This window comes from Cryptomeria japonica, chromosome 10, assembly GCF_030272615.1.
Source record: "Cryptomeria japonica chromosome 10, Sugi_1.0, whole genome shotgun sequence".
Lineage (NCBI taxonomy): Eukaryota > Viridiplantae > Streptophyta > Pinopsida > Cupressales > Cupressaceae > Cryptomeria > Cryptomeria japonica.
The window spans coordinates 106,386,711-106,400,538 of NC_081414.1; the positions used below are offsets into that span (position 1 = coordinate 106,386,711).

Below are 13,828 nucleotides of genomic sequence, written 5' to 3' on the forward strand. Positions count from 1 at the left end.
AGCCAATAATGCTTTCTCATTGGAAATAGACCTAATTATGTCATTGTAGTGATCGAAATATCACAAGTGATGAATAAAACATTCTAGGATCAATATAACACATATGTTTCCTAGTACAAGTTGAGGCATGCAATGAAATGCAACAAGGTATGAGACAACTAAAAATAATTAGAATCTAAATTATAAAATGCAAAAGGAAAAATATACTTTTAGGTGACACAATATTTCTCATACATTACTTAATTATAATAAAAAATTTAGTATTTCATCATATATATTTTTTTGAGGTTGCTAGTATGTGTTTTGAGAATTAAACTATTTCTTTTGCGTGATGAATTTCAAACACTTTGAATAAATAACTAAAGATACAATTTGGAGGGTTTTCCTTTAAATTTAAGAATGATCAATAAGTAATCAATTAATAGAATTGAAAAAAAATTACATTTGTTGCAATTGGAGGTGAAAAAATAACTATATGTTTTGTGTTATCTCTCTAATTGAAAGATAATATTAGTTATAAATTCTAAAGTAGTTAATTACGATGGGAAAGTTTATACATTTGCATTATTTTTCATTTAATTCAATTCAATGTCTGTTTTGAGAAAAAAAATTCATTCAATATATGCTAATAAATGATATAATCTTTCATGAAGTAGGAAAAATAATATTAGTTTGATTAGATTTCTGAAAGTAGTATAATTTAAATTGACTAATGATACATTTTAATTAACAATGCTTTTTTGACCAGGACCAAGAGCAAAAAACAAGAAAGGGGAAGTTCAAGATTTATCATGGATGAACTCCAGGAGATCAACAATTGGATGATCCAGATGAATGTCGAGCTCTTGAAAGATATCAGTTAGTTGTTTTTGGCTTCTTTTTTTGCTAGCGTTGTGTTTTTTGGTGTTAGTCTTTTTGGGGTGCTTCCCTTGTTTCTGTTGTTGTTTCACGGTTGTTTAGACTCTGGTTTAACTTTGTATATTATTTGATGGATTTAGGTTTCGGTCCCTATTAAACTTGTTTATCTTAATAAAAAACAAAGCTTTTCTGAAAATGATAATACAATAATACTCTCCTATTAGATTATCATAAAGATTTATATAAACTAATAGTTTGATTATTATTAAATGATTGAATAATATTGACAAAATAATTTGATAAATAATTAAAAACAAATCATAAATAATAGATGACTAGTATAATTATTTAATAACATCCTTACTATTACATATACATATCTTAGTGCTAACAATTACAATGGAAAGCTCCAAATATTTAACTATCAAATGGCTAAAAGATACAAATTAAAAATTGATTACTATCGTTCACGTTTCGTTGTCATGAAAGACCCTTGGTAATCAGTCCTTTTAAATGATTTTACTGAATGCAGAAGACATTGTTGGCTGGGACAAACAATTCCCATTAGTTATTACAATCATTAATCCATTTTTGGATGATCATTATCTCTTTTCGTCGTTGTTCTTTCAGCCAGACGGGATCGTCATTAGTACTTGGTATAATGTCTTGACAATGCGTTCCTGCGTGGCATTCAATTCTTATAAGATACTATTATTTAGTTTTAACTGTAGAGGGAAAAGGAAAATATTGACAATCAACTCACCCTCTTCTGTCGGGATAGCCACAATGCTTTCAGAAATATTCGCCAACACACTGAAATTCCATTCACAGTATACACAATTAACTAAATAAACAACCTGTAAAAAATAATACAAAGATTAATGAGCATAAAATCTCCTAAAAATAGTCACTTACCCTCCACTGCTCCATGGATCTCTTAACCCATTTGAAAAAATGATATTGCTTCCAAAATCTTTCAACACTCTTTTTATTTCCTGCACGTTAAATATAACCAAGGATACCTCGATAAAAATCAATCAAAAGCATGCTGTTGCGTCTGTTTAACTCTACTTAAAATTTGGCCAAGATATAAATGGGTGTAACATTTATCGACAAAATTCCATAGTAGATTAAAATTTACATACGTGTCCTCCGAATTCAGTTGTTGCCCAGTGTTGACGTGGCAGGATACCGTACTTGCTGTAGCATTCCCTTGAGTAGGAATTGATATCAAAGACGGAGGGCCGTAACATTGTCGTACCAGGAGGATTGCTTATTGGAAACACCATTTCAGTGCAAGTCTGCGGATTAAGAAAAGCTGTTAGACGGACACCCTAATTTTACTTTGTTCTAATAAAATAGAGAATTCTTAGAGACCTGCCACTCCCATCCGGGATACGTCATGGGGCTCAAATTCAAGCATGGAAGGGGTAAACTTGTCAATTTTGCTGCAGAAGCTATTCTGGTAACAGTGTCTGCATCTCCGGGTAGTCCGTTGATGGCTCCACAGATCTGCAGTAGGCACAGGTTATATCGTAGAACTAAATTAATAAGGAATAAAAATGGGCTCTGGGGAGAAGGTTGTGGTAGCGTATTTACTGCTTCAACTAATTGATAATCGTACTGTGCTGAGTTGTCGTAGATATCTTGAAGAATATCATACAGGGCGCTCTTATCCGTGATATTTCTGCAGCAGGATTACTCGATCAAGAGATTTTGATTACCTGTATGCTTAATACAATGTATGAGGATTAAGTTGTTACTTACTGGCAAGTGTTAAATAGTTTACTTAGGTTTAGCAAGCCTTGAGGGCTAGACACGATTTTGTCCATCATAGCCCACGATTCATTAATTCTTCTGTAGCAGATTTCGCTTGCATTCTGTATCAAAGTTTCAAAAGTGTAATTTAGAGATAATAAGGGTGAGATTAACCTGAAAACAATGAATGAACATACTCTGAAGTCGTTGGTGACAACGCTGCCATAACCATAAGTGGGAGTGATGTCGTCGAAGTAAAGGAGAGGTGCAGATGATGCGAGGGCGCCGATTGTTATGTGTGGATACTTGAGGCGAAACCATGCAGCTAGCACTGCAACAATACAATTTCAATGACTGAATCCCACTTACTTTCAAGATATAATACTGATTCATTTGAAATAAATCCTACTTACTTCCACCATAGGATCCACCAAACACAACGACTGGACAATTCTCAGCGTTTAATGTTTTCTTCAAATCGACAATGACGGTGGCATAATCGGCCAAGGCCTGCGTGGATGTGAAATAACCCATTGTGCTCGCATTTGCATATGCCGCCTCCTCTCCCCCGAATGGCATTGACGTCCCATAATAACGATGCTACATACCTTGCCACAATTAGCCTTAATAACATACTAATTAGAGCAGAAGCCGAATGAAATCACCGAAAGAGCTTTAAAGTTAATGAGAATTTGTAACACTACCTCTATGTAGACCAAAAGAGCTTTGAAGTTAGAAGCGTGCTCTTTCATGATGCCCACTAGTAGATCGGCTGTAATATCTTGTTCCTCACCCAGCCATACAAATATGGGAGAATTATTTTGAGCGCCACCCCAGTTGGACTTGTCCATGAAATATCTCTGCGGAAAGGTTTGATAGCTCTCTGGCGTGTATCCAAAATGATCAAGAATTTGCGTATAGTTGTACGCTTCGTAGGAAGCCATACTTGAATTAGTGATTTGGGATCTCTTTAACCTCTCCGGAAAACTACCAAACAGTCGATTCTTCCTGAGAAATGATGGCATCTCACTATGCCCACCAATACCCGAAGCACACCCTACCTGCAAAACGTAAATTAACACTAGCAGAATTGTACACAGGAAGCCAAAATTCATTGGACGAAATTCCATTTCGTATTGATATGTACAACACTATTCAGAGCCGAGCTTTCCAAATTTAAATGCAAACACATCTTGTGAACAATGCATACTAAAATTTATATTGTAAGGAAATCGATAATTTCTATTTGGATATTATTATCCGTCTAGTTTACGGCAAGATGTGTTTGAATCATTTGATCACATACGGTCTGATTCTGCTGACTATGGAGCCGTCTCATCACTGTCCATCATAAATGATGTACATTGTATTCACATTTATTAGACATTTGCTAATAAATTGAATCTCTGGGCCTGCATTTTTAGCGCTCAAGTTTGAATGTGTTTTGTTCTGTTTGTTTCTGCTGTTGTGCTCTGTTTTGAATATCTATCATTTGATGTAACCTATAACAAAAATAAGTCCTCGTAAACACGTAATTGAAGAGAACAAAGAAGGTTCGGAATTTACAACAACACAGCAGACAACTTCAAGAATATATGAATAATTTAGGGAGAACGACGTCTTAAATGGACGGAATTAACTAGATAAAATTCTACTCACTGGTAGTCGGCTTATTCTAGACTTGAAAATCTTTTATGTGCTCCGAATGTGGGATTTTTACGTAAAAATTGTCGGATAAGTAGTGTTATCGCTGGAACAAGAAACAGTTTGACTGCAGCTAAGTTAACTAATTCCGTGAGCCGTTTTTCAGAATGTGAAAGAGATAAAATTAGGAGAGTTCGTACTATTCGGAGCGTTTGTTTTAGAATTATTTTTTGTTAATTTCAACGATAAATTTGTTGTTAGTATGTGCCTTGTTTTGATATAACTTTGTGCATTATCATTCTGTTCGAAAGCTGCATTATTAATGCTTGTAGGGTGCTTTATTTTGTTGATATCAGGGGATTATATTAATTTGTTTTATTTACTATTTTAAGGTTCTGATTCTAAAATATAGAACTGCCCATCGTTTTCTTTAATCAGTCAGATTATCGTGATAGTCTCTAATTTTCTTCAGTAATACATGATTTTATTTTTGGCATATGTTAATTGTATATGTTTTGTGTCATGTGATTTTCTAAAGTTATAAGTAATTTAATTTTTGTTTATACAATTGATTTAGTTTAAAAGAGATGTGAGATTTATTTTAAAAAATTGTTTGGGCTTTTTAGGTTTTAAATTATTTGTTTGAAATATTTCTAGTAATTCATTGAATCAAATGTTACTCTAATAATTGTAAACTAGTGGAGGATTTCTATATGACACAAGGCATACAACTTCAACTATTTAATTAAATTTTCTAGATATCCATCCTTTGGCATAAACACACAATAACCTTCTACAAACCAAAATAACGTAAATTGTAGACCATTGCCAACTTGTAGACATTCACAAGAATATTTGTAAACTTACACTATTCCAAATAACCTCAAATTTTAATACTATACCAATCAGCCTATAGTTTTATAAATTCTATACGCTAACAATTTCACACTAGTTTTGGACCCACTTTAGTGAATGTGCCTATTTTATGTATGATTGTGCTTAGTTTTTGGACCATTTCTATAAAATTAGTTGATTACCCTATTCACTATCTTTTTTGTGGCTCATTTTGTCAGGACTAAGGAATTGAGCACCCCTACCAAGTACACCACACTTAGTTTTGAATAATGAAAGTTGGCTTTGAAAGTAGTAGGAATTTACCTTTATTTGTTTTTTTTATTAAGTTAACATGGAGAAGGCCCAAAATCCTATAGAATAGCAAAATCAAAGAGCAACAACATAGGGTATGGCATCATATAGCCAACATAAGAACCACACCCAACCATTCTAAAAAATAGTCAAAACTCATCATTTCCCTATAACTAAACGTACTATTCTGAGCTAACTACCATCTACCTAACATATTGCTAGTAGTAAGATGACATAAAGAGTTTAAAAACTTAACATAGTATCCAATAGTAATGAGAGTTTGAAGCTTATGAGACATAGGCCTATTCCTTAAGTAATGCATAAAATACCTACTACTAACTATACTATAGATAATAAAAAACCAAAAACAAAGAGTAAACTGCTTAATAATTCTTAATTAGATTCAAATTATGCTCTAGGCTTTACACTTGGTCAATCCAGATATCTGTAAAAGTGGTCACCTTCTTTTCGTTCTCCTCATTCAGTTTCCCCTCCTTAAGAAGCTTCATGGCCTTCTTTTTCATGTTTCTCTGGTTAGAAACGAACCCCGTAGTCGTCTTTCTCATAATGCCATTGATGATGGGGCACATAGAATAGAAGGAGTCACCCAATTGGTTGTATCAGTAGCCGTAGCCTTTTTTTTTAACTTCCAGGTTTATAAATCTCATTTGCAACTCCATAATCTGACCTTGTAGGTTCTTGTTGTTATCCTTGTCCTCTTCTAAAGGCAATTCTTGAGAGCAGGGAACCATATCAACATCATCCTAAGAATTAAGAGGCATGGAAACCGGATCAGAATCCTCCTTGTCCTCTGAAGAATCACTCCCTGCTTCCATCTCCTCCTTATTGTGTTCCTCCTATTCTTGCTCTTCACCCTGATACTCCTCATCCTTTATATCCTTATTTGAGGATTCATCATCATCCTCTAGGTTAAATTCTTCCATGAATTCATAAGGTCACTTTAGGTTCAATTTGAACCTTTTTATCCTTAGCTAAGAGCCAAGAAAACCTTCTTTCCCCTGAGCTTCTCTCCTTCTTCTCCCTTCCATTCAATCTCTCATCTTTCTTCTTAGAGTCCTGCAAGTCTAGGTCAATGGCAATTCTTTTCTTGGCAACGTCTTTTTTGATCTTTCTGGCTTTAACAGGCCTATTTTTGGGGTTTGCAATTTCCTCTTCTCAAGATTAATTTTGAGTAATGCAACCTCAAGGGATTCCAATTCCTTTTCAACCTAGAGTTATTTCCCCTTAGATTTGGTCATAGGAATGTTGTTGGCGAATGCAGGGGATTGGTTTGAATTAACTCAATTTTTATAGAGGACCCACAAATTTATTCTTTAGGTTTAGAGTTACTAGGCAAGGAGAGTAAATGACTGCAATTAGGGGAATGGTCAAAGGATTAGTTGTACATGATATATATTATTGATGCAGTGCAGGATTAGCGCCATTAACAATGTTAGACTCCAGAGAGGTACAAAGATAATATGATAAATTAATCCTATCTCTATTCTTGATATGATTGAAAATGGGAAAATGGTAACATGCACCGAGGTATAGTGACCCTATAAAATAAAATATTTCATAACAAAGTACCTGACAATAGGATAGGGCTTAGGGAGAATATAATGGCTATACCCATTTTGTACCACCACTGGTCCCTCACCTTTCTTGAAGAATTTCTTCATGTAGGTTCTGTAATCTCCACAACTTTATCTTTCCACTTTCTCTCTTTCATTCCGCAACCTAGTCACCACTGTAATGAGCTCCAGTGACACCAAAAAGGAGATACGACCAATAGACACTTTTCCATTCTACCAATAATTGCATAATCTCTTAGATAAATCCCTATTGTAACATTTCATGGCCAAAAAGAAGGAAATCATGCCCGCTTTGCGAAAGAGATCCCATGCACCTCTTCATTCTTCTGAAGTTCTTTGCATCTTTTTAGATTTATTATTTTCAAGGGGCCCCCCATATCATTAGGGATTTCCAAAGTACATAAACATAAAATTTGAAAGTGATTGAGAAATAAAATTCAACATATAGAACCTTCCTTATTTGTTAAAAGATATTCATTTAAAAGACCATATTTGGCTTGACTGATTTCATTGTCCACACATGTGAATAGGTTATTCAAATAATGGGAAATTAAGCCACATTGAGAAACTAGCCCACCACCTTTCCATAAAATAATGTTGCCATCTTTAATATTTAAAGTAAGGAAAGAATGAAAAGGCACCGTACTTTGAGCTTTGCATATTGAGTAAATAATATATTCATCACTACTTCTTCTACTAGATATTTAGTACATCACCCAAATTAGCCATCCAATACACATCCTAGTCACCCTCATATGAGTCATCGGGCTGAAAATTTGAATTTGAAAAATATTGGCGCACATTAAAACAGATAAGGAGGGAAGGAGCCAAAGAGCCATTAAGTCCTCAAATAATTGAATGAGTCACAAGGGAAGGGTTTAACCCATTCCTTGGCTAGGATATTTTTTAATCCAACCCTAACTCTCCATGTATTAAAGAAACACTGGTCCATTTTAGTTAAGCCCAGATTAGAAGCTTCATCCACCACAGAATTTCCTTCCTTGACAGTATGTTGGATTTTGATATTGCTAAAGAGGCCCAATAGTTTTTTGTATTTCTCAATAATTCCCTTTATCTCCCAGGGAACATTCACATTACCTTTCAAGCAATTCACTACAAGTTTCAAATCTCCTTCAAGAACAACATTTTTAAAGTTGTGTTGATGGAGGCATGAGAGACCCTGCCAAGTATTCATAACCTCAACTCTATTATTCAATCCTTTTCTTAGATTAGCATAATAGCCTTCTATCATAAAGCCTTTGTTGGCAACAATATAGAAAACTAAGAGTGGGGGTGAATCAGTTTGCACAAAAACTTACTGCAACTTCAATCAGAATTTAGATCTGATAATTAATACTTAAATCATTAAACAACACCATATCAATAACATAAATAAAACCAAGATTTTGGATATGGAAAACCCAGTTAAGGGAAAAACCATGGTGAGAAATTACCCACAATGAGATAATGCCCTATTAGGAGTAAGTGAAATATTACAATGGGGAATGCACATGCATTGAGGCATAGTCGCTAGAGCTCACTACTCAAAAAAAAAAACCTAGAAAGGCTACAACCTTTAGGGAATGCTCACTGCCTTACAGAAAGTCTCACTGACTTACAAAAATATTCGGATTACATCTAGAGAATCATGAACTAATGAAATAGAATCTTCACATGCTTGAGTATAGTTTTGGTTAAGCTCACTCTCAATTCTACTCTGCAACACTTCTTCTCACAAATTCGCACAACTTTGCACAATATTCTAGCTACTAAATGAATAATAAAATATTTGCACATAGCCATATTACTCTCAATGACTATTACATATTGATGTTGATAGAAAAGGCACAAACAAGGTCCACCATTAGTAGGTTAGTTCCAACCAAAACCAAAACAAGATGAACAAAAACCATTTCAATACATATTGAAAGGAGATTTAAAAAACACGTGAAAGAAGCACAAACAAGCAAAAAAAGAAAGGTCAGTCTTCCTAAGATGCCTCCATGATGCTTTGATGATTTTTACTCCCTTGTTTCTCTCCTCTCCAAGTCCCAAATGAATTAAGCTCTCAACTTTTAGCACAAGCCATGGATTCCATATGGAGATTCAAGATGGCTGGCAAATATTAAACAAGATGCTATGCAAATGCAAATATTATTCTATGAGAAAACTCTAAATGTCTATGCTAATACCAGTATAGTAACAATTCTCTAATGCTTCCTCCTTTTCTTGAGGAATGAGGCTCTATTTGTAGGCAAAATAGAGGAATTGATGGTCTAGATTGAAAGGGCTTGTGAAGGGCTAATATTGAATGATTCATGATCCAGGAGATGGATTTCAACCCAATCCCATTGTGACAACTATCACTATGAGATCCCTTGAGAGGAGAGGGAAATAACATTTAATACCCAAGAAGAAACAAGGGTAACCTCATGTGGGTTGGGTTATTGGACTATAGTTAGTAGTTAAATAAATTGATTAAATGTATTTAACTAGAATAGTAGAATAGGCTAAGGTGAAATAATTAAATGTCAATTTAATTAATAGAAGAATATTAGTCATTAAATAAATATTTAATATTCATTTGGTTAATAAATAAATTTATGTGTATACATTTTCCCCTCTTTGAAACGGTGTGGTTTATCGCACCGTTTCAAAGAACAACACATAGGAGTGAGAAAAATACCCCAGGGATGTTAGTTTTGTGGATTGGTATGCCCCCTCGAGAGATGGGCCAGAAATTTAAAAAAACAGGCAATCTCTCAAAAAATAGAAAGAAATTAGGGGATGATAGAGGAGATAAATTTTGAATAAATGGTGAAAGAATGGAGGAAAATGGGGTCAAAACAGAGAAATGACAAGCCTCGGAAGTTCCCGATGTCCACGACAGTCAGTGGGGCAAAGAAAGGGTAAGTTTGGGTAGGGTATTAATAGGCTAGAAGGGGTAAAATGGTCCTCATTTGCACACATTCTTGTAGCGATCGAGAGCCCCTGATATTAAAATTTGCATTAGATTGGTCTAGTGAAAATGGTGTTCCCACTCGCAGATCATCAATTTGAGCACATCCAAAAGTACCAGTGGCCATTCGACTACGGACCCCCTATATGTCTATGTTGATAATAGTGACTATGTGTTGTCATTGATGTCCACACTGTATCCTGGTTGGTTCATGGTCCTAGTTGGACTTGGTTTTGGCTGATTTTGATCCGGTATGATCAAATCCTTGGATTCGGTTTTGGATGGTTATTCAAGTTGGTTATATGCTTGTCACATTCATTTGGTTCATGATTTGGTGCTCCAGAAGCTATCATTTATGTTCCTAGTTGATATTATTGGTACCAGTTAGCTTTATCAGTTGGCGATATTTGATGATTTGGTTAGGTGATTTTGGCCCGACTTACTATATTGGTTCCTAATGTGCTGAAGTTTCTTCTTGATCATATCCTAATTATTTGGTGGATTCACATTGGCTGGCGTGATGATGTGGTGGTCCTATTTGGATCTGGTTGATTATTCTGTGTTATTTCATTGAGGGTTTCTATCAGTTGGTGAAACGTGTTGGAGATTGATTTTAACATGATTTCCGACGATATAATTGTTTCAAAATTTGAATTAGGTTTACGCTATGTAATTTAAATCATAATATTTGTCTGACGATATCATGTGATGTAATTTTTGTAATTATAGGTTTATGGGTTTAGGGTTTAGCCGACCTTGTTATCACGGTTGATGATCTGTATTTATAGGTGACTTATTTGTGTAATTTGGTATGGTATGGTTATGTCTACATTATTAGAGAGAGGTTTATGTGTGAACAAGGTTAGATAATTCAACGAAGGGTTGTGAAGGATTTGGTGTTGCAGGACAGACATCAGTGCTTAACTGAAACTATATCAAGCATTAAGAGATGTTGTACTATCACACTTCATTTTCCCTGAATTGTAGTCTAATGTTTATGTAAGTCAGTGAAACTTATTTTTATGATGAGAAGTAAGCTCTAGGCAGTTGGCCTGATTGCAAGTGCAATCCCCAGTTTAATTATTTCACATACTGTTGTAGAAGTATTATGTAACTGTGGATAGAGTTTCCCACCATGGTTTTTCCCTTTTCCGGGTTTTCCATGTTAGAAATATTGGTGTTGTGTGATCTATTCTTTCATGTTTTATCTTTCACTGTGTTGTTCTTTTCTTGCTCCGGTAAAAGGTTTTTAATTTGCTTTAACTGTCAAACTCATGAAAAATGGATTCACCCCCCCCCCCTCTCAGTTTTCCTCTGGTATCAGAATATTCTAACAATTGGTATAAGAGTGAGGTCCTCTCTGCATAAGCTTAACCTCTTGAGAAGATAAGATGGCATCAACTTCTACATTTTATCCCTACCAGAAGGAGAGTCCCAGATTTGATGTTACAAACTACAAATTATGGAAGGAACGAATGAAGATTAATCTGAAATGTCTTGGAGATGAAGTTTGGGAGATAGTAGAGAAAGGGTATACACCTCATGATCCTAATTCTAGATTACCAAAACCTCTTGATGAGCAGAAAAGAGCTGATAATGATGTCAGAATAAAAGAAGCTTTGTTAAGTGCCCTATCAGATGAGAAGTTTTTGAATGTCATAGAACTCAAAAATCCAAAGTAGATATGGTTGAAGCTTGAAACTCTTTATGAGGGTGACCGAGCAGTTAAGATTACAAAACTTGAAGGTTACCGAGTGAGATATGAAACTTTGAAGATGGAGGATGATGAGAAGATAAGTTATTTCATGGATAGAGTGAATGAGATTGTCATGGGAATCAAATTTTGTGGTGGAAATGTCACTGAGGATGAGGTTGTGTCAAAATTTTTAAGAGTTCTACCTCTGACCTACAAAATGAAGGCTATTGTAATTAATGAACTCCAAACAATGTCAAGTACCCCTGTTAACAGAGATACATTACTTGGGAGCTGCTTTTGAACTTGAGGAACTTGGAGATCAGAGTGATACTAAAACTGAGATTGCATTTAGAGCATCTGCATCCATTAAGTAGAAGATAGAATGGAAGGAGTTATATGTTAAAGGTTTGGAAGACATTGAGAGAGAAGATAGAGAACTTGAAGAGTTGGAAGCCCTAATTGCTAGAAGAATCGCTAAAGGATTGGTTGGAAGTAAGTATGAAGGAAAATTTCCTTTTAAATGTTTTTCATGCAATAAGATTGGTCATTTTGCTTCTAGATGTCCTAAAAGAGCTGTCAAGAATCAAGAAAAATTTATGGGGAGTTATAAGCCTAATCTGGAATATCAGAGTAGACCTAGATTTAGAAGGAATAAAGATAAATCATGTTACTATGTTGGTGATGATGATTTTGGTATTACTAATGATGACGACGACGACGACGATGATGATGATGATGATGATGATGATGATGATGATGATGGTGATGATGATGATGATGATGATGATGATGATGATGATGATGATGATGATGATGATGATGATGATGATGAACCTATAAGTGGATCTGGTAATGGAAGCTTGGGTAAAGACTGGGTCTTTATTGCTATTAAGGATGATTCTTCAGAACCTGTCATTGATACAACTCATATTGGGGAGGAGGCTCTAGCTACTAAAATTGAAGAAAAGGATGAATGGGCCAAAAAGTAGTTGCTCAGATCACATGGCTAGCAACAAGAGGAAATTCCTGACTTTGCAAGAATTTTATGGTGGACTAGTCAGATTTGGAGACAACAAGGCATGCAAGATCAAAGGCAAAGGAACAATATCCTTGGATGGTAAGACTAATACTGACAATGTTTATTATGTTAAAGGTTTGACGCATAATCTTTTGAGTGTAGGTCAGATGGTGGATAAAGGATTTTATTTACAATTCAAAGATGGAAAGTGCAAGATTATAAATAGATTTGGATTGGAAATTGCCTTTGGAACTTAGACCAAAGGAAATATATTTCATTTGAACTCCAGTGAGAAGGCTTGCTTGATTGCTCAAATTGATGAAGATTCTTTATGGTATAAGAGGATGTGTCACATGAATTTTGATTGCATAGTAAAGATCAGTTCAACATAGGTTGTCATAGATTTGCCTAAGATTATTAAGCCTCATAATTTGGTATGTAGAGAATGTCAAATGGGTAAGCAAGTTAGAACTTCTTTCAGAAGCATACATGATAGATCGAATGAATTTTTTTTATCTTATTCCTACTGATCTATGTGCACCAACAATGACTAAAAGTTTTTCAAGGTGATAAATACTTTATGTGGCTTATTGATGATTATTATAGAATGATGTGGGTTGCATTTTTGAAAGAAAAATTAGAAGTTCTTGAGAAATTCAAAATTTCCAAAGCTATGGTTGAGACAAAAATAAGATTGAAGATAAAAAATTTAAGGTTAGATCAAGGTGGTAAATTTACATCTGGTGAGATTAACAACTTTTGTGAGAAGCATGGAATCAGAAGACATTTTTCTGCACATAGAACCCCACAACGGAATGGAATAGTGGAAAGGAAGAAAATAATTATCTTAGATGCTGCAAGGTCAATGATGATGGAAGCCAAATTGCCTGATATCTATTGGATAGAAGTTGTTAATATTGCGATATATACTTTCATCATAGTACACATTAAAGGTGATACCGGTAAGACTCCTTATGAATTATGGTTTGATCATACTCCTATTGTCAGATATTTCAGAATTTTTTGAAGTAAATGCTATATTAGAAGAGATGATGCATTAGGGAAATTTGATCCTAGAAGTGATGAAGGAATATTTTTGGATTATTCTACTAAGAGTAAAACATATAGATTCTATAACAAAATATTTAATAGGA

At 34.6% G+C, this 13,828-nt stretch overlaps 1 protein-coding gene across 1 annotated transcript; it reads right to left on the reverse strand.

Moving 5' to 3' along the window:
• Positions 1-1,422: 1,422 nt before the first annotated feature.
• On the reverse strand, positions 1,423-3,560 carry LOC131072651 (uncharacterized). The gene is made up of 10 exons (XM_058008885.1): positions 3,321-3,560; positions 3,030-3,216; positions 2,814-2,947; positions 2,626-2,738; positions 2,458-2,545; positions 2,236-2,370; positions 2,004-2,159; positions 1,774-1,853; positions 1,622-1,671; positions 1,423-1,538 (listed from the first exon to the last, which is right to left on the reverse strand). Exons 1-10 carry the CDS (start codon positions 3,558-3,560, stop codon positions 1,423-1,425), a joined length of 1,299 nt encoding a protein of 432 aa, XP_057864868.1.
• Between the last annotated feature and the right edge of the window lie 10,268 nt (positions 3,561-13,828).

Excerpts from the sequence above, each read along its gene's own strand:
- LOC131072651 (XM_058008885.1), bottom strand. The coding sequence starts at position 3,560 with ATGGCTTCCTACGAAGCGTACAACTATACGCAAATTCTTGATCATTTT. Across the intron at positions 3,217-3,320 it reads CTCTTTTGGTCTACATAGAG|CATCGTTATTATGGGACGTC; the intron begins GTAGTGTTACAA and ends CAAGGTATGTAG. Across the intron at positions 1,539-1,621 it reads GGCTATCCCGACAGAAGAGG|GAACGCATTGTCAAGACATT; the intron begins GTGAGTTGATTG and ends AATGCCACGCAG.